This window comes from Manis javanica, chromosome 4, assembly GCF_040802235.1.
Source record: "Manis javanica isolate MJ-LG chromosome 4, MJ_LKY, whole genome shotgun sequence".
NCBI classification, from domain to species: domain Eukaryota; kingdom Metazoa; phylum Chordata; class Mammalia; order Pholidota; family Manidae; genus Manis; species Manis javanica.
In genome coordinates, this window is record NC_133159.1 from 181122675 (window position 1) to 181145015 (window position 22341).

At 52.9% G+C, this 22341-nt stretch overlaps 1 protein-coding gene and 1 pseudogene across 1 annotated transcript; one reads left to right on the forward strand and one right to left on the reverse strand.

Moving 5' to 3' along the window:
- Positions 1-1423: 1423 nt before the first annotated feature.
- Positions 1424-10907, reverse strand: EIF4A3 (eukaryotic translation initiation factor 4A3). Its single transcript, XM_073236045.1, has 12 exons — positions 10667-10907; positions 8650-8722; positions 7894-7960; positions 7426-7488; positions 6676-6808; positions 6372-6452; positions 4574-4715; positions 4066-4204; positions 3355-3470; positions 2034-2141; positions 1806-1933; positions 1424-1644 (listed from the first exon to the last, which is right to left on the reverse strand). Exons 1-12 carry the CDS (start codon positions 10833-10835, stop codon positions 1628-1630), a joined length of 1236 nt encoding a protein of 411 aa, XP_073092146.1. The 5' UTR covers positions 10836-10907; the 3' UTR covers positions 1424-1627.
- Positions 10908-13105: 2198 nt separating this feature from the next.
- LOC108410244 (uncharacterized) lies at positions 13106-14327 on the forward strand (annotated as a pseudogene).
- The last annotated feature ends 8014 nt before the right edge of the window (positions 14328-22341 follow it).

Consider the following 22341-nt stretch of genomic DNA (forward strand, 5'->3'; position numbering starts at 1 on the left):
ATGTCTCCCCTGACTCTGAATTTCACTGGGCTTTCCCCTTGCTCGCGCCCTCTGTAAATATAACCTTAGAGGGTGTCAGATTCCCTGCCTGACTGTTGGTTGAGATGTAGCTCACATACCATACGAGTCACTACTTTCAAAGTACAATTCAGTGTGTTTAGTCCCTTCACAGAGCTGTGCAGCCACCACCTCTACTTCCTGAACATTATCATTCCCACAAAGAAGCCCTGTGCCCATCAACGCTTGCTCCCCAAACCCCTCGGCCCCTGCACTCTGTCTCTGTGGATTTGCCTGTTTGGGACGTTTCATATAAACGAATCCCCTACTGTGGCCAGTCCCGTGCTTCTCTCAAGGCCCAGCCGCCTCCTAAGAACCCTCATCCCCTTATGTCAACGCGGTCCCGAGCCCCCAGTGGTGAGCACACGCTGCCTTTCCCGGCACTGCGGATGCCATCTGTGCCCCTGAACAGTCTGCATCCCAGATCACTGCCTACTGCCTCTGGCAGACACTCCCTCAGGGGAAGTTACATGCTCATCTCACCACTCCTGCTGCCCAAGAGCCAGGCTACTTCCAGAAAACCCCTACCCACTGACACCACCCACGTGGATGTTTCCCACACCCTCGCCAACATCTAGGGTAGTGCTTACCAAGCCTCTGAGAATCACATAGCACTCCTGAACCCCCACAAGGCCAAACATTTTCAGACAACTTGCACATTGTGCTGCGCTTTCCTAGACAGTGCTAGAGCCAAGCTCCTCAGGCCTCTAGCCTTCTGGCCTGTTTCCTGCTGGCTCCCCCACCACGCACCCACCCACCGTGACCCAGTGCCCATTAAGCCAGAGCAGTTCCAACTGGGATGGATTCCTTCCTTCCAGTTATTTACCCAGGCGTCTTCATCCTGCCCGTCTGCACCTGGGTACACAGACCCAGGGCCAACCCAGAGTCCTCACGGCCTCTGAGCTCCCATTCCCCACCCCCTCACCCGTCCCAAAGAAACGGGACCAGGGCCAGAGGGGGCTGTTTCCTCTCACCTAACACCTTCCTGGCTGGAGAGGGAGCACGGCGGCACATGGCCACGGCTGTGGGGTCACCCCCTTTGCTTCTGTTGAGCTAAGCACCCAGAACACACCGTGCCTGAGTCTCCATTTTCACCCTTTCTTGGGGACTCACAGGGGAAGTTCCTTTCATAAACTACACAATCTCAGATGCCTTGAGTTAGAATCACCTGATGAACTTTAACCAAGCTCCCCCAAAACCTGAAAATATAGACAACTCAACCATACGGAGGGACCCCAGGTAAGCCAGACAGCTTTCTCCCTCTACTTTGCCATTTTAAAGATCAGAAAACAGTGAAATGCCTACCCAAGATTACACAGCAAGTCACTAGAAAAGCTGGTGACACCTTAAGAAATATAAATTAGGGTTTATGGGAAAAGTTTATATGTTTAATAAAAAAAACTTAAAGCAATGCATTATTTACATGAGGGTAAGAAAAAGTGGCAGAGCCCTGGAGCTTGCTGTGGGGTGCTCTGAGTCCACACCACCCCTACACAGAAACGGCCCCGAATACTCCCCAAGGGGGGCACACGTACATGGTGGCCAATTGCTCTTCAGTGTGCCAGGTTCTTCAAATCAGATCAGCAACTGGAGGCGAAGGAAGATACACAGTAAGGAACAATACAAACAAAATGAAAATCTGTAAACCTAACAAGAGGCTCACAACACATAACAGGAAAAAAAGAAGTGCACTAGACGGGCCTGGGATGCCTCTACGCGACCCGAATGCCACGGGGCTGTTTCCTCACCGTTCATCGGCATCTCGTCGATCTGCGTGGAGTAGTACTGCTCGATGTCCCGGAGGATGCGGATGTCATCGTTCTTCACGAAATTAATGGCCACGCCCTTTCGGCCGTACCGGCCCGACCGCCCAATTCTTCAGGCAGAGAGCAAAACCACCTTAGTGAGTACGGCAAAGGCGATGGCAGTGACTCCATCAAGAGTGAAGCCAATGAATGAGAGGGCCGCCCCCATACCTGTGTATGTACAGTTCTCTGTTATTCGGCAGGTCGTAGTTAATGATCAGGGACACCTGAGGGACATCCAGCCCCCTGGCCCAGACATCTGTTGAAATGAGCACGCGGCTGCAAAAGGGAAAGGATTTCAGGCAATCACCTCGGTCAAAGAAGTTCAAGACTGGCTGAGAGTCCAAAACAGACCAAGGCACTCCTCACGCTGGTCCCTCTGCCGGACTGAAGTGTTGGCAACAGTACCAAAAAGAGCCTCCCAGAGGGGCGTCAGGTGTACTTACTTAGGTCTGTGTGCTACCTGATAAAAACACTTCAGCTACCTGTTACAGGGTATTTCACTTGCTTAGAGCCAGCCCTGTACCAGCAACTGGGACAGACACTTACATCGCCTAGCCACGACTTAGGAACAGTAGCCTTATGATTTTAGTGCCATGAAGAATAAATAAACAGTTACCAAAATAAGTAGCACGGAAACATCCAGAAGGAGGAAAGTAAAAGGAATCGCAGATGGGACGTAATAGGTAAAACGCACTTATGGAGCCAATTTAGACCACACACGTCAATGTCGATATTAAACAAAACTGGGCTGAAAGCTCCAATCCAGACAGTGATTATCATCAGACTAAAAGGAAAACAAAACCAAAGCCAACTATTCGCTGTTTGCATGAAACACGTGTGACGCTCAAGGCTCCAGGGAGGATGTGAGGAGCACACGGGGTGCAGGTGTGCTGCCCCAGGTGAGCTGGGACTTAGCAACAGAATGCAGTGCCACAGGTAACGACAGACAGTCTGTGATGAAAGTAAACCTCCTAGAAATACATTAATTCTAAGTCGATACTGATGAACGAGTTTTTTAAAAAAGGTCAGATGCAGGCGTTTCGAAAAACACAGTAACTGACATCGAAGGGGCGCGCCCAGGAGGTGCTGTGCCAATGAGCTCAGTCCTCGTCCTGTTCAAGCACACACACCAGCTGTCAAATGACCGTGTGTTAGGCCACGAAGCAAGTCTGAGGACCCGTCCAAGGAAAGCAATCACAAAGCACGCTCTCTGACCAGTGCAACTAAGCTAAAAACCAATTACAAAAAATCAAATGTCTACTTGGAAACAAAGGAACGCACTTCAAGGTAAAGCAGCCCACCCACCCAGGAAGGCCGGCTGTCCCCGCAACATAACCTGTCGCACCAGCAGTGGGTCCCCCCTTACTGGGAGGTCATTTGACCACGGAGCTCAGTGGTGAGGGGACCCTGGCAGCCAGATGTGGACCGGCACCGCCAGCAAAGAGCCAGCCAGCAGGGCCAAGTCCGGCGCAGAGCACGGCCGACCCACCTGGCGCCAGAGCGGAACTCCTTCATGATGGACTCGCGCTCCTTCTGAGGCATGTCTCCGTGCATCGACGAGACGGTGAAGTTGGCTTCTCTCATTTTCTCCGTCAACCAGTCAACCTGTAAATCAAAGGGCAGACGCTACTTAAGCTCCCAAACCAAACCAGGGATTGTCCTCAAGACCTTCTTTCAGTCACTTGCGAACCCAACGTGAACACAGGTGAAGCAAGCACTCCGAAACCTCACGACTAATCTTTACTCAGCATGTAGAGGAATTCATTTTTCTCAGCAAATATTGGGGCAAGAACCCCCTTAATCTGTTCCATGTAAATTTGTTTTTTTTTTTTTTAAAAAAGGCCATGTATCACTATTGTCTTTTGAAATTTAAATCTGAATCTTCCTTGGAACGTGGCCCCCTCCTCCTGTCTCCAAGAAAGCGGCCTGTGTTCTGGGTGACGCCTGCAGCCGGCACCCCCGGAGCTGCTGAGCCCCGAGGCCCAGGGGCCAGACAGCCGGCCTGCAGCTGAGGCACCAGTGTCGCACCTGCCGTTTCCCTGGCTGCACCCCTTGTTAATGGACTGAGCGCAGCAGCCTCCGCACTCAAGGGCAGGGCTGGACAGTAGCCACAGGCCCCACGCACCCACACAGGAGGCCAAAGGCACTTGCTGCTGGCCCTTTACAAGAGTCCGAGCGACGTTCTGGGCCGGCTGCGCACCTTCCTCTTGGTGTTGCAGAAGATGACCGCCTGGGTGATGGTCAGCGTGTCGTACAGGTCGCACAGGGTGTCGAACTTCCACTCCTCTCTCTCCACTGCCACGAAGAACTGCTTGATGCCCTCCAGTGTCAGCTCGTCGCTGGGGAATGAAGGCAGACCTGTTCACGCACCTTCCAGCCACTATTGAGGGTGTACGCAGTCCAGGCACGGTCCCAGGTGCCAGCCTGCCCTGCAGCCCCGTGAGGCCGGTCACCCGACCCCTGCCCTCCCCACCAGCCACGTCCGCCTGAAGTCATGGCTCCAGTGCATGGACCCACGTCCTGACCAGCTGACTCCCAAAACACTGATGCAGAAATACTACCGGCTCACTCCTACTCATGGAAGCACTGGGTCATAGAGGAATGCACACGTGAAATCTGGCTTTTCAAAAAGAATTTTCGAATTTTAAAACCCAAATACAACCCAGGTTTTGTGTTTTAATATCACTCGTGAAGCAGGGAGCTCTCACCGTTTCACCAAGATGCGGATGGGGTCCGTCATGAACTTGTTGGTCATCTCCAGGATTTCGTGGGGCAGCGTGGCACTGATGAGCACCACCTGCGTGGCTGGGGGCAGGTACCTGTACACATCGTAAATCTGCTCCTTGAAACCTGGGAGGAGGGGCAGGACACACAGGGAATTCTCAAGGCTGCACACCTCGAACAGAAGGCGCACATCAAACGTTCCCAGTACGACGCAGTCCTGGCCGGAAGGTGCAATTTCACAGGCGACCTTCGCAGAGCTGGACCAAATCCGCGCATCCCCTCTCCCTGCCCTGCCCCGGCGTGCTCTGGGGACCACGGCCCTACCCCAGGAGTCCTGCAGGTCACAGGCAAAAGCTGCCCACAACTTCAGACACCTGCAGGTGGTCACAGCCTAGTTCCAGCTGCTGCAGCCCTGTGCAATTTGCATCCACTGGAGCCACATCTGTCACATTTTAAGAAAATCCAAAGATCTGGATTTTTTCAAAACAATCTCCCACATATATCAAGTCATTATGTTGTACACATAGAACGAATATGTCTCACATCAGTTATACTTCAGGAAAAAACCTTCCCAATAATGCAACTAATTTACACCATTTCCTGTGGTGCAGGCTGAATAAGACATGTCCCCGGGCAGGACCTGGCTCACAGGTTACCACACCACAACCTTGCCAGGCCCGGGCAGGAGGGGGTTAGGAGGCAAGCGTGTGGGAATGCCCACTGCTGGGGCCCAGCCTCCGAGGGCTCATGAACTGACGGCGAAGTTCTGGCTGCGCAGACCATGGGGCCCAGGAGTGTGCCGTTCTTGTAGGTCCCCAGGTGATGTGGATGCTGCCGGTGTGGCCGCCTCACCATGAGAGCTGAAGCCCTTCAGGACAGGAGCACAAAGAGCCACCCACAACTAACAGCTTCCCCAAAGGAACTGAGTGCTCGCGGTGACCACCTGTAAGTTAACTGCAGAGCAGGGCCTTGTGGTATGAGGCCCCAGGCAGAGGCCAGGTGGAGGGCAGCTCCTCCGGACAGCATCAGCCCCAGGCACCTCACACACCTGCTCAGGAGAGCGCCCAAAAAGAGCCCCGCTCTGCTACTGGTCACTGCTGAAAAGCAGGGTACCACCTCAGACCGCTCGGCCCAGAGCCTACAGAGACGACCCACCCAAGCCCCTGGCACAGAGGTGGAGGCACAGCGGGCGACGCGGCCAGGCACTGCCCTCAGCTCTTCCCCACGTGTAACCGGGCTCCCGAACTCAAGGTGACCTGTCATGATGCATCACCAGGCACCCTAAGAGGACGATGCCATCACTCAGGGTCCTCACACACAGGCCCTCAGGCACTTGGTAGAAACACAGGGAGAGCCTGGGACGCGTGCACGCCAGTCCCAGGAACTCAGCCTGAAGAAAGGACCGGTGGAAGAGCACCAACAGCCTAGACAACCAATAAACCGGTACAATTACAGAACCGCTCGACGGCAGAGCGCCCTGCTCACACCCGCTTCAGCCAGCACCAGGCATCTCCGCACGCATCTCAACTCCACTTGGGCACCTGCGCTGACCCGCAGACGCGCGATCAGCAGGCTGTGTCGGCCGCGGCTGAGATGCTGTTCTGGCTGCGGTCTCGCAAACCACGAGCTTTGTGTACATAATCACCCTCAGGGTATAACTGTTCTTTTCCACAAAGAAAACCCATCTATGTTCACAGCATTTTCATCAACTCCACATTTCATTTTACACTGTGAAAATCTAACAGTTATGTCAGTGGAAAACTAGTTCTTCGTTATTCATACCTTTATTCAGCATTTCATCAGCCTCATCCAAGACCAACATCTTGATAGCTCGAGTCCTCAAACTTCTGCGACGGATCATATCTATTAAGTCAGATGTGAAATGATTAGGCCTCAGGCCATGAAGAAAGAGCCAGCCATCTCAACCAGTTTTCAGAGCACTTCAAAGACCTCATCTCCACTTCTTCCAAGTTATCCACATGCAAAAATCCACCCTGCAGCAGAGCAAATTGGAAATGGCCCTAGGTTGTTTCTACCAACTTCCTGTAAATATTACTTGCAGCAGATTTTGGAGAAAAGCACTTACCGAAGACGCGCCCAGGTGTGCCGGCAACAACGTGCTGCCCGTAGTCCAGCTTCCTGATGTCCTCCCCCACGTTGGTGCCCCCGATGCACGCATGGCACTGGACGTTCATGTAGTCACCCAGAGCAAGCAGGCCCTGAATTAAAACACAGGTTCATGTCCAGGGCCTGCTCAAGCCCACCTTCATGTCAGAAACAGCTGAGCCTCCCTAAGTGGAGAGCATTTCTATTCCAATCTAAGATGACCACCACGTACTATTTATGCCATTATTTATACCGTAAAACTACAAAAAGCTCAATTCTCCTTCTCTACCCTTTCCTGCACCAAAACAAAGTCAGCTTTGATGGTTTCTTATTACAAATGCAATACATGTTAACTACAGAGAAATCTTTTAAATACATAAAATTGTAATTCTACACCCTCAGAGACAACAGTAACATTTCAATATATCCTTCCACAGTGTTTATAATATATAAGAACAAAGTAGTTACAATTATTTCCATTAAAATTGATTTTTGTTGAAAAATTACAATTCTAAGAGCAAAAAAAAAAAATTGGAATCATACAAGCTACACTGACACGGACTCAGTACAAACCAGCAAGTTAAATAACACATATTTATGACAAAATGTGAGGAATGAAAAAAACTGAAGGGAACTGAAAAGCAGGATCAGAGCAAACCACCCAACCGGGCCACGCAGGTGCGCGGCAGAGACCCTTCCGGTCGCGGCCCTGCCCGTCCGCGAGCCTCACCTTCTGGATCTGCACGGCCAGTTCTCTCGTTGGAGCCAAGATCAAAGCTTGGGTTTCACGAACCTGGTAAAATGGTATGTCAGAAAATAGAGAATCCTCAGTGTTTTCAAGGAAGACTGCCTGATTCAGACTCAATCTACTCTGAATATTATCTCACATTAACCGTACGTCTGGTATCTACAGGGAAGAGTGAACCAGCAATAATGGTAGTGTACTAGTCGGGTTCTTGTTTGCAGACCAGAATTTCCACTAGCTTAAAAATCTCCCAGTTTAAATAAAGAGGAATGCAGGACTGGGTATCAGTGAGCTCAGACGCTAGTGTGCAATTAAGAGTCTCTTAAAAATTTTTGTCGAGTCAGTACAACTGCAGACGTTTAAAAATTATACTTTTTGAACACTGCAGGTACAGAAGAAAAGGGCGTATTTCTCGGTACTAAAGAAAGGCTTGTTTGAAGAGCAGCAAACTACCTGAATATCCAAACACTGGAGGACAGAGATACTGAAGGTGGCTGTTTTGCCTGTACCAGACTGAGATCTGTCAAAGGAAACACAAACGGGAGTTAGGGGTACAGGCTGCACGCCTCCCCTCCCATTCCTGTAACCCCCACGCGCAGCAGGGCCCCGAGGGGGCGGGCTAAGGAGGCACTGGAGCAGCTTCTTCCAAACAGACTGCCTCCCCCACCCCAACAACAGATCAGCCACTTCTTAACTGAAAGGGGGAGGGGCTCAGGCACCACGTCACAACTTCTACAACACAGGGGACAGGCCACTGGATGGCTTTTCTATCAGGGGATGATGGAGCTGTAGAACCTTAACTCCAACAGGTGTTACAAGGGCCAGAGAAAAACAGATTTGTCCTTATATGACTATCATTCTTTTCTATGACTATGGACTAAAACCATCTGCCAAAAATACTTGGTGGTTTATTTCTGGGAAACCAGTCTTTAAAAATTAGGCGATTTGGAAATCGGGACTAAAGCTATTCAAAAAGTATTACACATAATTCCACATGCCAGCTGACTGGTAAATTAAGCTGGCTATAAAGTGAAAGTTTTCCAGAGTAGAGGACACAAAAATAAAAATGAACAAAACACCCCATAGCTAAAGTCAAGGAAAGAGTTGGTAAGGAATGTATGAGAACTGAGAGAAGCAGCCATCCCAAAGGATTTCCCAGGGGCTGCCGCACTAGCTAGCATCTGGGCCCCGCTCTGGAAGCACACTTACTGAGCAATGACGTCTCTCCCTTTAATTATTTGCTTGATAGCTCGCTGTTGGATGGCAGATGGTTTTTCAAAACCTGTAAAGAGAAACAGAAAAAATCAGCTCGAACCATTTAGATGGCATGCTTACAACCACACACTGGGAGCACCTGGGGATAGAGATGCATCTTTTTTTAACCCGCCATTCCTACCCCACCTAACCCAATGTCCAACATACTAAGCTCTCAAAACACAGCTGCTGAATGAATTGGGCTGAAGTGAGTTTTTACAACTAACATGGGATCTTTTTGTACAAAATAAGACAAAAGTCTCTGTAAAAGGGACACCACTGCAAAATACAGAGCCCCCAGTTATGTTTTAAAAAAATGTTAATGGTGATGCTCCTGAGAATGAGTGGGGAGGCTCACCTGTTACTCCAATTGCTTCTGTATTATTTGACTACATTACAATAACCTGCATTGTTTTTTTACGTTACTTTTTAAATAGAAAAAAGGGAAATCCTGTAACTGTGGCTGCCACTGTTTCCCATCAGCATTAAGTCTGCAGGCTCTTCCTGTTGTCTACAGCTGCCTGGGGGTCTCTGCAGGGTGTCCTGCACTGCACTCTTTTCTGAATCAATGCTCCTGCGTGGCTGCACCTCCCCACCTCTTGCTCAGGATCCCCAAGGTATGAGGCTACTCTGAAAGAGTCAAAGTATGTTGCAAGTAGACAAACAAAACTTTACATACAAAAATGTATTTCAATTATCTTTGGTAGTCTTTTACAGTGTAGTATAATTTCCTATCCAACACAAAAGGAAACGCAACAGATGATTCATACCCCTCATGACAGCCAAGCACGTGGACGGGAAACTAAAAAGTGTTTTCGGCTGGGATGCCTTGGGTGCCAACAGGCAGGCAGGGCTGTCAGCCTCTCGAGGCCGGGCAGCAATGCTCATTATCACTCCCATCCCCTCACCAATTCTCTGTGCTCTGAACTGCCAGGACATCACAGACTGCTGGACAAAAGACGTCCCAGTCCCAGGCATTAAGTACAGACAACTGATGGCTCCATTCTGCAACCTAAACCCGACCTCTTCCCAGGCTCCCAACTTAGACAACTGCCTCCCCAACATCTCCAATGGAGGCCTCAAAGGCCCCTCAAGCACCCCACCACCAAGACAGAGCTCCCGACTTGACCTTTCTCCAGTGCTCCCCACCTAAGCAATGGCAACATCCCGCGCCTGGCTGCTCACAGCCCCCAGGACTCACGCATCCTCTCTCCTCTACAGCTCACATCCAACGGTCAGCAGCAGCCCTGTGAGTTCTCCAGCTCGAGACCGCCTCTCTCCCCTGGACCGGAACAAAAGCCTCCTACTGCATCTCCCTGCCTCCTGCCCTCCCCTCAGCTCCAGACCCCAGGACCACTGCAACTGACCACGAATCTGAGGTCACTTCCCTGATTAAAACCCAGTTCTTTGCAGGATCTGGCCCTGCCTCCCTCTCCAAACTCCCACGACAGTCCTCTCTTTCGCTGGAATGCACCCGGCTCGTGCTGGTGGGGCCCTGGCGCCAGCTGCTCCCTCTGCCCAGTTCTACCAGTCCTTTTAAAATGGGCTCCTTAATCGGGATCCCAGCTCAGACGTCAGTCCCTCGTCTGCCTGCTCTCCTATTTTAACTTTCTCCTCCCCCCAGTCGCACTCCACTCGATTATCGCTTTATTTTCTTCACAGCCATCACACTGCCTGAAACAACCTTGGGTGGAGCCGCCTTCTCCCCGATAACAAGCTCCCCCAGGGCACGAGCCTGTCCGGTTCAGAGCCGGCCTCCCAGTGCCTGGGAGGGAGGCTTCCGAGTCCCCGGGCGACCCCGCACGCTCGCTGCACCCGGAGCGGTGCTCTGAACTGCGACCACACACCGAACCCGGCGACAGACGCGGCCGGTGAGCAGCCTCCGCCCCGCCCCACGGCCTCCGGGTCCGGCCCGGGGCTCACGGTCTCGGCTCTCACCCCCCGCCCGGGCCCGTGGCCCGCGCCCACCGACCGTAGGCGTAGATGCCGCGCAGCAGGTCCTCCCGCAGGCCCATGGTGTCGAAAGTGGGGGTCACGTCCACCTCCTCGCTGGTCTCGAATTCCACTTTGGTCATGTCTTCCTCTTTGAGCAGCCGCTTCCGCGCCGAGCCTGAGGTCGCCATCGTGGCGGCGGCCGCCATGATCCCCAGTCGCCCGAACGCGGAGAGCGCGCCGCGGCGGAAAGCGGAAGCAGGGCCGCGCGCCGCGGTCGCCGCCAGGAACTGACGCCACTACGCGCGCGTACGTGAACGTGGGTGCGCGCGTGCGCGCAAACCAGCGTGCGTCTGGGCCGCCACCCAGGAGCGCGCTCAGGGAAAGGGGCACGGGAGCCAGCCGCAGGAAGCGGGCGGTGCTGCTGCTGCTATCGCGCGATGTGAGCTCCCGCGGGATTTCACGAGGGGTGGGACCCGCCCCCGCCCCCGCCCCCGCCCATCCATATAAAAGTAGGCGCCGCGGCCTGTCCTAGTGAAGTGGCTGTAGTTTTCGTATCGTAGGTGTTTTTTCTATCCTGCGTTTAGGGCAGGGCCTAGTCCACCGCTTGCCGCCCTCGTGCTCTGGAGGCTGGCCGAGTCACCGCTGGGCCGCAGCGTGCGGACGCCGGCGGCAGGCGGGCGGCCCCTTCTCCGGACTCAGCGACCACACGGGGCTTGCGGTATCGACGAGATACCGAGCATCTATACAGCCGAATTTCCTCAGGCCCCCTGCACCGGGGCATAGCCGGCGCCCTCGGCCGCACGCTCGGTTTTGAGCCTGGCGGGCCGGCCTGTGAGGCGTGCAGGCAGGGCGTGCGGGCGAGCTCGGCAATCACGTGGATTGCGTGTGCACGTGGTGCAGTTTAGGCTCGCGGAGCTCATAAACGCGCTGGTCTCACCTGTTCCTTTGCTTCCTAAACTACAGCTACTTAGAGACATTTGAATTCTGGATGGCATTCCTGCTGGGCGGGTCAGTGTGAAATACCTGCTGGCGCGTGGGAGAGAAAACACGAGCACTGACCTTAGCAAGTCCCGGTATCGGCCAGGAGGGGTGCGGAGGTGGTAATTGCCGCTACTGCGCTTGTTCAGATTTTTAATCTTCCGATCCACGTAGACTTGTCTTTTGTCTTCACGCTACTGTGACATTTTGTGCCAGTACCTGGCGATGTCCCTTTCATTGTGTCTGAGTACGCATCTTAAAAGCCTCTTCCTTTTGTTTGAGAATAACAAACTTTTTATGCCAGAGTCCATGAAAATTAAGATCTGGTAGCCGGGAGGCCGGGGCAGTCTGGTGGGCAGTGCTCTTGGGGAAGCGATAGGGAGCCATGGAGACTTGGTCACTGTGCTCAGCGTTAGTCTGATCAGGTGCAATGACACCCTCCCCAAGATAGCGCCCATGTGGGAGATGAGATGCGGAAGACATGGCCCTGTGCCTGAACACAAGGCACAGGCCCCCCACCCACCCTGACCACTCAGGCCCCATTGACAGTATAAACACGCTCCAGAGAACTTGGGCTGGAAGTGGGTCAGGAGATCGCAGGAGAGCTGGCTTTTCACCATAGGAGAGAGTGCTCTGGGCAGTTGCAAGTGAGACAGGGACCGCGGGTGTAGTCAGAGCAGGGTGAGGGCCTCCGGGAAAAACAAGGCAGGGTATTTGCAGTCAGAGCCATGTAACAGCATGCAAGGAAACCCCCTACTAAAACACTGTGTTAAACTTTCAGCTCTGGATCATTCCTCAGTGAGATCAGTTGGTGTACCCCAGACAAAGGGTTATGCTAAACATTTATAATCATGTGTAAGTTTCACTTTAACATGCTAAAAGGCCCAGGCCTACGTGTTGTCTTTCCTCCTTCAGATCTGATGACGTGATTTTGCAAACTGGGCAACTAATTTAGCATGCAAGCCCAGACATAACACAGTAAAAGGCAATAAGGATTACAACTTAAAGAAAAGATTGCACTTAATTTACCCTTTAGCAAACAATGCCTCAGCCCACCTTGGGGTCAGGCTGTGCAGGTGGCCTTGTTTCATATGCCCCCAGACCAAGATGTTGGTATCTCGGAGAAATCAACAGAGCAGGAGGTTACTTGTATCATGTTAATTGTAAATATTCTGGGACCACTTAATAAGTCCACACCCCTAAGCTTTTTTCATGTTCTGGAAAAATCCTCATCTGCCTATAAAACCCCTAGACAACGCACCACCCCGGACTATCTTGTCCCCGCCTGGCAGAAGCCAGGAGCTCTGTCCTGTCACTTTATCTCTAAATAAAAGCCTGTACCTTGCTCTGCCACCTTGAGTGTGAAGCTCATTCTTCAGCTTCGTGAACAAGAACCCTGGCATCACAAGGATAAGAGCTCCTCTGAAGAGCAGAGGTTTTTCCTGTTCACATATAGTGCCAGTTTTCACCAGGCCTATACAATGTTCACCAAAAGTCTTACAGTGTCAGTGAGATCCAAAATGATTTTGCTTTATTACCTGTAGACAAATGTAATCTCGTCTGTCCGTGTGGTGAGAACGTGTCTTAGTTACTTGGCCTGTTCATTCAAATATTTGCTCAGTGTAGCTCTGCTGTGCTGGGCATAAGCAGCTACTTAGAAAGCAAGAATTGACAGCCCAGCTTGGACATCAATACACAGTCCCACTGCTTAAATGTCCAGAGTAATGTTTAAATGTCTTATCAGAAACCTCAATTACAATTCTGACTAGAAGATGCAAACATCTAGAAAGACTAAAGCCCACCCCGGTAAGTTAAAAGTGGGGGCTATGAATTCCCTAAACAGTGGACCTAACACTTTCACTTGTGGGGCACCTGCCTGCAATTTTTCACTGAAATTTCGGAAAGGGTTTAGAGATCTTGATGAATTCACTCAAGATAATAATGACATTATGTTGAAAAACATATAAGACTTTCGGAGCTGCCTACCTGTAGAAACCATGCTTTCTTCAGAGCATCTGGCCCTCCAAAAAATACAGCAGCAGCCAGAACCCACAGTTCCCGTGGATGCATTCCTTTAGGATGAAGACGTTATTGATACAGTACGCGAGGAAGGAAAAATGAGCGGAAACTACCGTATGGTGTACAGTTCACACCCGGCGGCACCTTTAGGGTTTATTCCTCATCCCTTCTCTCTCATGGAATTGAAGTTCGTTCACCATCCTGTGTTCCCCGATCTTTTGGGAAAGGCCTTGGTGGACGCTGGCTCCAGGCTGGGCACGGTCCTTTGGGGGGGGTTATCTTCACAGTTTAGCATTGCAGCTATATGGAGTAGGATTGAATGGAGACTTTTGCCAGTTGCAGGAAATGGTCATTAAAAAATACAAGTTCACTGACAGAATGAATAAAGGTGCTTCATGCAGACATCTGACCCCAGGGTTCACTTCTGCAAAATGCTGATATTATTATAATGAATAAAGTCTTTGAATATTTTCTTGATGAGCAGAACAGGCCAGAGCCTGGGAATGTATCAGCCATAATGTAAGGAAACCAAATCATTATTAGTAATAGTACCAAGTCCTGAAGATTCTCTCTCAAGACTTCAGGTCAATGTACAGTTGTCTGCCTGAGTTGAAGTAGAAGCTCTGAACTATGATGTATGCCCAGAAAAGGGTATTGACAGGGAAGCTCTTGAACAAATTCATTTATATAAGATTCTATAGCACTAAAATAGTCTCAGTATAATATTTTGTTGAGTATATTACAAAATAATGAAAAAGAAACATAACCCCAGTACCCTAGGACATATTTTTTCTGTATATTCTTTTCTAGTCTTGGTACATATGTTTACATATTTGTAAATAGTTGCTTATGTAAGTATACATATACAGTTATGTATATATATAGTGTGTGCATACACAGATATACCCAACTTTGATTTGTGTGATGAATTATTTAAAAATTTATGTGAAAAAAAACCCACTCCATGTATATGGCTCATCACACCTAGGCCCTGCATCCCAGGGTTCCCAGTCAGGGGACCCACCCATCATGTTCGGGTGCAACACCCTGCCTTCTACACCTCGATTTCCACACTCTTTGTATTTGGGGGAGGGAAGTTATCTCACCTGATTAGACTGATCTCAAGGAGGTCACGGGCGAGAGGGCGTGAGGAGCACAGGACCGGATGTCTGGGAGCAACCTGGGTGCATGCTGGAGTGGCGGGGAACCTGGGAACAGCTCCACAGGCTGCATCCCAGGGGCTGGCCTGCCCCTTTCCTGGTTCCCATGTCAAGCTAAGAGTGGAGACATCAGGGCGGCTCATTTTGTCCAGGGAGGAGGTTTGGGTGGAATGGGCTGGGCTGGGTTCCCATGAGTCATCACCACAGGAATTAATGTCCTGGGCCCAAAGAGCCATCCCCAAAGATTAGCTTCCTACCGGTGGTCCCTGCCCATCACCATGTCATAGCAGGTAAATACCATTCCTTTCCAGATGTTAGAGGCCCTCTTCAACCCCACCTGGCCATGGTGGGGCACCTCACTAAGCTCCTGAGCCCACAGAGCTGGACCCCAGGCCTGCACGGCTGTCATCCCTCATGGGGCAGGAACTGTGCACTGAGCATCTCCGGTCAGGTGCTGGACCAGTTGGTGAACAGAACAGAACAAAACACAAACTAAAAAGTAATTGCAGGTTTTATAATTACTGTGATGCAAAAGAAATGAGGTAAGTGGAAAAGAGTGAGCGGGTTGTGATCTCCTAGGTGGCGAAGGGAAGGTGTCACATGAGTTATTAGAGGAGGTGGCCTAGCAACAGCCCAGCGAGGAGTGTTCCAGGAACAAGGGGCCATGAATGCAAAGCCCCCAGGCCTGCAGGGAATGGTGTCGGGGTACAAAAAGCCAGGTGGTTGTATTGTGAATGGGGGTAAGTGTGGAAATGGGAGAAGATGGCCAGATCACAAAAGGTCTTACAGACTATGAAATGGAGTTTAAATACATCACGGTTGCCTTAGGAGCTGCTTCAGGGTGGTCTTTCTTTTCAGGGAGAGGAATTGTAATAAATGGTTTAGAAAGATGATGTGGCTGCAGCCGGAGGTCCAGAAGTTGGAGTGAGCGCTGGAGAGCCCCGCTGGAGCCGTGGCGGGGGCTGCTGGAGCCCGGGAGTGGAGGCGCTGAGAGGAGCCTCAGGAGGGAATCTGGGCAGGGCTGATGTCGGAAGGACGGGCTGTTCGGGTTTCAGAGGAAGAGCGACTCCTGGGTTTCTGACGTGAGCCTCCGGGGGGCGCCGTCACGAGATGGGGAAGCCGTGGGGCAACACTGTTGTAATGCCTTGGGGGCCAAATCAACAGACCTAACAAATACATGTGCACCGTGCCCAAGGCAGCAGGATTCACAGTAGCCAAAAGGTGGGACCAGGCTGCCCATCAGCACATGGAGGGGCAAACACAGTGCGGTCTAGCCGTACAATGCCACTCAGCCTTTGTACCACGTTGAAGAAACCAGACACAAAGGCCACGTGTGTGTGATTGCATTTATGTCAAATGTGTAGCTAAGCAAATCCATAGACAGAAAGTAGAATCGCGGTTGCCAGGGGCTGAGAGTAGGAGCTGCTTAATGGGCACAAGGTTTCCTCTGAGATGATTAAAATATTCTGCAACTAGAGGTGATGGTTGTATGGCATTGGGATTATACTAAATGCCACTAAATTGTTCACTTTTAAATGGCTAATTTTATGTTGAATGAATTTCACTTTAATAACAAAATAACGTTTTAATAGAGCTGATTTAGCTGGATTAAATTTGAGATACCCAAACAGCCAGTGGACTTGTCAGAGGGCAGCTGCCTATGTACGTGTGAAAAACAATAGGGAACAGCTGGTTTTACCGGCTCCTGTGGAAGTAGCAGCTTCCTGCCCTCCCCGGGCCCATTCCCACACTGGTGTGGCCAGAGGTGGGTGTGGGGTCAGGCTGCCAACCAGCTCAGCCTCTGGAGGCCAGCCTCAGAGCCTCACCCAGCCCTACCCTGACTGCCAGCTCAGCCCTCCGGCTTGGCGGCAGAGGTCCTGTTTGGAGTGTCTTGGGGGCCCAGGCCCGGTTCACAGTGACCCAGTAATGACTACACACGGATTGTTATGGCTGCCACCACGGGGCATGGTCACCAGGTGGTGCACGCACATGCCCACACGCCCCCACCGCCTTGGGGGTTTCTCTGGGAGATGCTCTTTCAGTTAAGCCAGGTTACCAGGAATACCACTTCACTGACCCTGGAGGTGTGTGTGTAGCTGCAGTCCTGTACACAGGGAGTCACTGTCACTTACAGGCCTTTGTGGGGTGGGGGCTTCCTCGGCTCGTGCCAGTAGCTCTGCACGTTTGTGTTCTTAGCCGTAGAGGCTTAGAGGGCTCCAGCCGCCTTCAGCACTCTGTCTCTTTTACTTGGGATGGTGGCATTTCTTCAAGTTTTTGTATGACCATCTAGAATTCTCCATGCGCCAGGCACAGAGGTGCTTTCTCACCTTGAGGCAGGTGCCACCAGTAGCCTCGCTGGAGGGGAAGGAAAGCTGAAGCTTAGGTGTTTAAACCCCCTTTCCAAGAGGGTGGCAGGGCCTCAGCTCTGGTCTGAGAGCTGGTGCCTGCTCTGCCCCCAGCGGCTGCAGCCTGCTGGCCCTCGCTAACCGGGAGGAGATTTCGGGTGGCCCTGTGACCTTGGAGACCCACCTTTTTCCGTCAGGATAATAATCTTTAAGGTCCTCTGTACTCAGATGGCACGGAGCCATGAATTTCCTTCTTTCCTGACCGGTACCTGCATCTTTCGGAACCAGGCACCCAACCAGTGTTTATCTGTTCACCCAAGCATCAGTGTCCCAGGGGTGGGGACACAGCAGAAGACAAGAAAACAAGGGTCCTTGTCCTCTGGAGGTGACAGGCTCCTTCTGGGGAGGCAGGCAAGAAACCAACAAGAAATTAAAATACATCATTATCTCATGGAGCAGCGAGGCCCATGAGTAAACTTTCTCCAAAACCTTTGAGGAACGGCCAACGAGCCCCCAAAACAGATGGAGTGGTGCGGAAGGGCCGGGAGCCCAGGGACTCAAGCAACCCCCAGGGACAGAACCGGGGGAAGGTCTCACGGCTTCTCCCCACTACTTCCCCAACTCAAGACAAACTCAGGGGGAAGCACGGGGAGGTCAGAGAAGCACCCCAGACTTCCCCATGACTTCCCCTTCCTCTCAGCAGAGGTGGGGGGCAACCCTCCTTGGGGGTGAGGGGACCCGTGCCGATCAGACCAAAATGAAACAGGGAAAGGGCAATGGAGAGCCGGGGTGGGAAGGCTACGATTTTAAACAGAATGGCCTGGAAAGGCCACTCAGGGCAGGTGGTCCTGAGGGAAGTCCTGAAGGAGGCAAAGGGAAGAGCATTCCAGGTAGATGAGCCACAGGGCAGAGGAGCCGGGCTGGTGAGAGGGCCTGCGGGCGGGCGGGTGGGGGCGGTGAGGCCCGCAAGCTCTGGTACGCAGGGCCTCACGCGTGGGCATGGATCTGTAGGCCAAACTCATGCCCAACAGGCTGCACCGCCTGCAGTGCTGAGGGCTGGCGGGGGGGCGTGGCGGGGGCAGCCAGGAGGCACTGCGGAGGTCCAGGGAGGTGATGACCGGGCACAGCGAGGCAAGTGGTGAGAGGTGACCGATTCTGGATACATCCTAACCCAGGAGATCCAGTGCTTTCATCTAAATCGAAGTAAGAGTTATCAAACGTGGATTGTAGGTGGGCCCGCTGGAATTGTTTCGGTTCTTCCCATAACTGGTCCTGGGGACCAAAGCAGAGCCCCAGCACCTGCTCTCACCTCCGCAGGGTTCTTCTGACGGGTTTGTCAGCATTCACAAAGGGGAAGAGGTTCCCTCTGCCCCGAGATCGCCCCCGTCCTCGGTCGCTGCCGTCTGTGGGTGGTCCCCTGGCTCTCCCAGACCAGCTCAGGGAGGACTCTGCACATGTGTCCCCCCTGCTGTGGGACCGTCTGGGCGCCTCAGGGCCGCGTGGGGTTCCCATGGGAGGCAGTGCTCCTGCAGGCAGGGCCCTGCCGACGTGCCTGTCAAACCTGCTTGGCTGCTGCCCCCCAGGAGCCTGTGGCACAGGTAGTCCTCACTTCTCCAGGACCAGGAAGGCAGGAGTGTCCGCAGGAGAGCAGGTCAGCACTGCAGGGCAGGGTGGCCAGCCAGGAATGGGGTCTGGGAGCCATCCCCCTCTGCACGGCACGGCGGCTCACAGCCTCCCTAGCTTTCTCTCCTCATCTGCTCCTGTTCCGGGGCCCTGCCCGTGCTTGTGGACAGGTGGATGCGCACCTTCTCCTCCCCTGCTTCACAGGCAAGAGGCGCCCCTGAGCCTTGGAGGGGAGGAGGGTGCTGGGTGGGGCAGAGAGAGGATGTGAGGCTCTCTCTGGAGCTGTGGAGGGTTAGAAGACTTACAGAGTCTAAGACGCCCTTCGGGATCTCGGGGCTAGATTTCCTTCCCCGTGAGGACCAGCCTCTATTTAAATTGGGACTGAGTTGCAGAGGAATTCCCACATTCTTTATTGCCACTTGGGGATCCACTGCAAGCTACCTCACTGCATGGAGGATGGACTAGAGCGACCCCTGGGCTGGGCCCCCTTGCACCCAGACCCCATCGAGGCACAGGGCCCAGGAGCAGGGCAGCTGGCGTGCTCTGGAGCGTTCTGGGGAGCCCTCTGTCTTCAGCGGCCCTGGTAAGGCAGCCTGTGGCTTGAGTTCACTCTGATGGGAGAGAGCCCTGCACCATTCCGGGCGAGAGCTGGGGTCAGATGGGTCCCACGCTCACCACGCAGGAGGGTCACCTCCCACCTGTGCCAAGAGGCAGTGGGAGTCAGAGGGCATTCTGGATGCTTGCGTCCATCTCCCCAGACTTCCCCCAGACTTTATTTGTCTTGAGATGGGCAAGTAGTGGGGAGAATCCTTGAGTCCTCCTCCTGGGCCCCTCCGCACCGCTCTTATCTTGGGGCTTTTCTGCCTCTTTTCAAAATTTTTGGCAGAAAGTTGTTTACTTTCCAACCTTTCCCAATTTTGTGCTTTTTAGAAGTTGATTTTAACAATTTTTGGTTCTTTCTGTGAGGCACTCGGGGAGATTCTGTGAGTCCGCTTCATTCAGAATCCTTATCACGTGGACTGATTTTATATGCCGAATTTGATCCGGCATCTTTGAGCTGGACCTGGTGGGGGGCAGCTCGCTCACGCGGGTGCCACCTTAGAAGGCTCAGGAGGAACCCCCAGCCGCCTCTGTACAGGCGGCAAGGCATTCCTGGGGTGGCAGGGTCCTCTGAGGGGGACAGGGAGTGTGGACTGAGGACGTGCAGGGCTTGGAGAGGAGGAGGTCAGCAGGGAGCACACAGCCTCCTCTCAGCCCCTCCAGGGTGGAGGACGGGAGCGTGGCTGGGGCACTGGGTGGTCAGGGTGCTGCAGGCCAGCCAAAGAAGGAAGAACGGGGGAGGCTGGTGTCCCGTATGTGGAGGGGCACCAGCACTGGGGTCACAGAGGCCGGGGCAGGCCGCGTCCCCGAGGAAACCTCCTCCCCCCCTCCTCTGCATCCTGGCAGGGAGTGGTCCCTGTGAGCCCTAAGATCTTTTTATTGAAAAAAACAACATATTCGAGCTATATTTCATGCACTATACAATTCACCCATTTAAGGTAGACAATTTAGCGGTTTTCCATATATTCACAGATATGTGCACCCATCACCCTTTAGAACATTTTCATGACCTTAAAGGAAACTTACCTGGACTCTTTAGCCACCACCCCCAGGCCCACCTCCCCCAGCCCTAACAGTCACTCATCTGCTCCTGTCTCCATGCGTGTGCCTGCCCTGGACTTCCATAAATGGAACCATGCAACATGTGGCCTTTGGTGTCTGGCTTCTTCGCCTGAGCATCATGTTTTTGAGGTCCGTCCATGGTGAAACACGCGTCAGGGCTTGCTTGTCTTATGGCTGCGTAGCAGTCTGTCCTGTGAGTGCACTGTCTCTGTTTATCCATTTGCTGATGGACACTTGGGTTCTTTCCACCTTTTGGTGACTGTGACTCTCACTGCTGTGAACATACATGGGCAAGGCTCCAGGATCTTTGCAGCTGTGCCACCAGGCCAGGGGGAAGAGCTGGTTCCCATATAGACAAATCCTGGGAAAAGACCCTCTGGCTGAGGCCAGATGTCCTTGTCTAGGCCCTGGTGCTGGGCACAGGAGATATTGTTGCTTCCAAATGGATGGGCAGGGTCTGGGCAAACAGACAATGACCTCCACCAGGCAAGGCCAGACCGGGCACAGAAGGGCTGCTCCAGGACATGCTCCCCTGCTCTCGGCCCATGGGGTTGACCAGCTGGCACCCTTGGCTATGGAGGCCCAGAGGCTGAGCCATTTCTCAGGGGTCACAGTGACAGCTCATCTGAACTGCAGCCCTGTCCTGGCTCCCAGGGCCACTAGCCTGGCAGCTACAGAGAAGGTGGATCCCATTTCGCACCCTAGCTCCCCCCAGGCCTCTCAGGGCTTGACATGCCCACCCACCCCTCCGTGCTAAGGAGTAGGTGCTTCTTTCCCCATGGGTACTTGAGAGAGAACCTCACAGAAGGACAGTAGTTGTCACAGAGGAGCCACTGGCCGAGCCAGGAATTCAGGCCTAAATTAGACACTGGGGACCCGGAGACCCCTTGGCCACACACAGCAGGGCCAGCCTCATGGGTGCAGCCTGGGCTCAGGGTCCCGGGCCTGGTTTAATGCTTTGCCACCTCTGTCTTGACCTTCTAAATACTTCTTAAACAAGGTGTCCATATTTTCCCTTGTGCTGGGCTCCGGAGGTTACACAGCTGTTCCTGATGCAGGGTGGAAGGTCATCCTGATTCAGAGAGTCAAACTCCCCTGATGTAAACTTCTTCAGGGTAGAGATCCTAGGATGGGGCGAGCCTTCCATTCAAGTGTGTGGGTGACAGCTCACCCTTGGAGGCGGGTGGGCACCCCAGGACAGCACCAGGGTCCAAATCCCCTTTGCAACTGTCGCTGGTTTCCCAGGGCTTCCATAATAAGCGGTCAGCCGCAAACCAGGTAACCTAAAGCAACCTCACTTTACTTTGCTCACGGTTCTGGAGGCCAGAAGTCCTGAATCAAGGTGTCGGCCGGGCCAGTCTCCTCCTGAAGGCCTAGAGGAGGGTCTGTTCCATGCACTCCTCTGAGCTTCGGTTGTGCTGGCAACCCTCAGCTAGGGTGAGCGCCACTCCCACCTCTGCCTCAGTGGTCACGTGGCCTTCTCCCTGTGTGTCTGTCTCTGGGTCTCTTCTTATAAGGACACGGGTCATAGTGGATTTAAGGCTCATCCCAATGACCTCATCTTAACTTGATGATATCTGCAATGACCCTATTTCCAAATAGGGTCACATTCGAAGGTCGTCGGGGTTAGGACTTCAACATGTCTTGGGCAGGGAGCACAATTCAGCCCATAAAACCCTGATTCATGCCCAGCGGTTGCCCTGAGGAAAGCAGGAGTGAGCTGCCAAAGGGCAGCGAGGCGGGACACCTACCCCGGGCATTGCTCCTCATTCCCCTCACCCAGAAAGACCCCAGAGCCCCTTCCCATCCACATCTGTGCCCAGCAGGTCCCTGCCTCCGGGTGAAGGAGACTTGGGGGAAAGGTACCCATGGGCTCTGACCCTGGGGTGAGGGTCCCAGAGAGTGACTGTCACACCTGCCAGCTC

Excerpts from the sequence above, each read along its gene's own strand:
- EIF4A3 (XM_073236045.1), bottom strand. The coding sequence starts at position 10,835 with ATGGCGGCCGCCGCCACGATGGCGACCTCAGGCTCGGCGCGGAAGCGG. Across the intron at positions 7,961-8,649 it reads GGGAGAGACGTCATTGCTCA|ATCTCAGTCTGGTACAGGCA; the intron begins GTAAGTGTGCTT and ends TTCCTTTGACAG. Across the intron at positions 4,716-6,371 it reads TGATGAAATGCTGAATAAAG|GTTTCAAGGAGCAGATTTAC; the intron begins GTATGAATAACG and ends CCCTCCTCCCAG.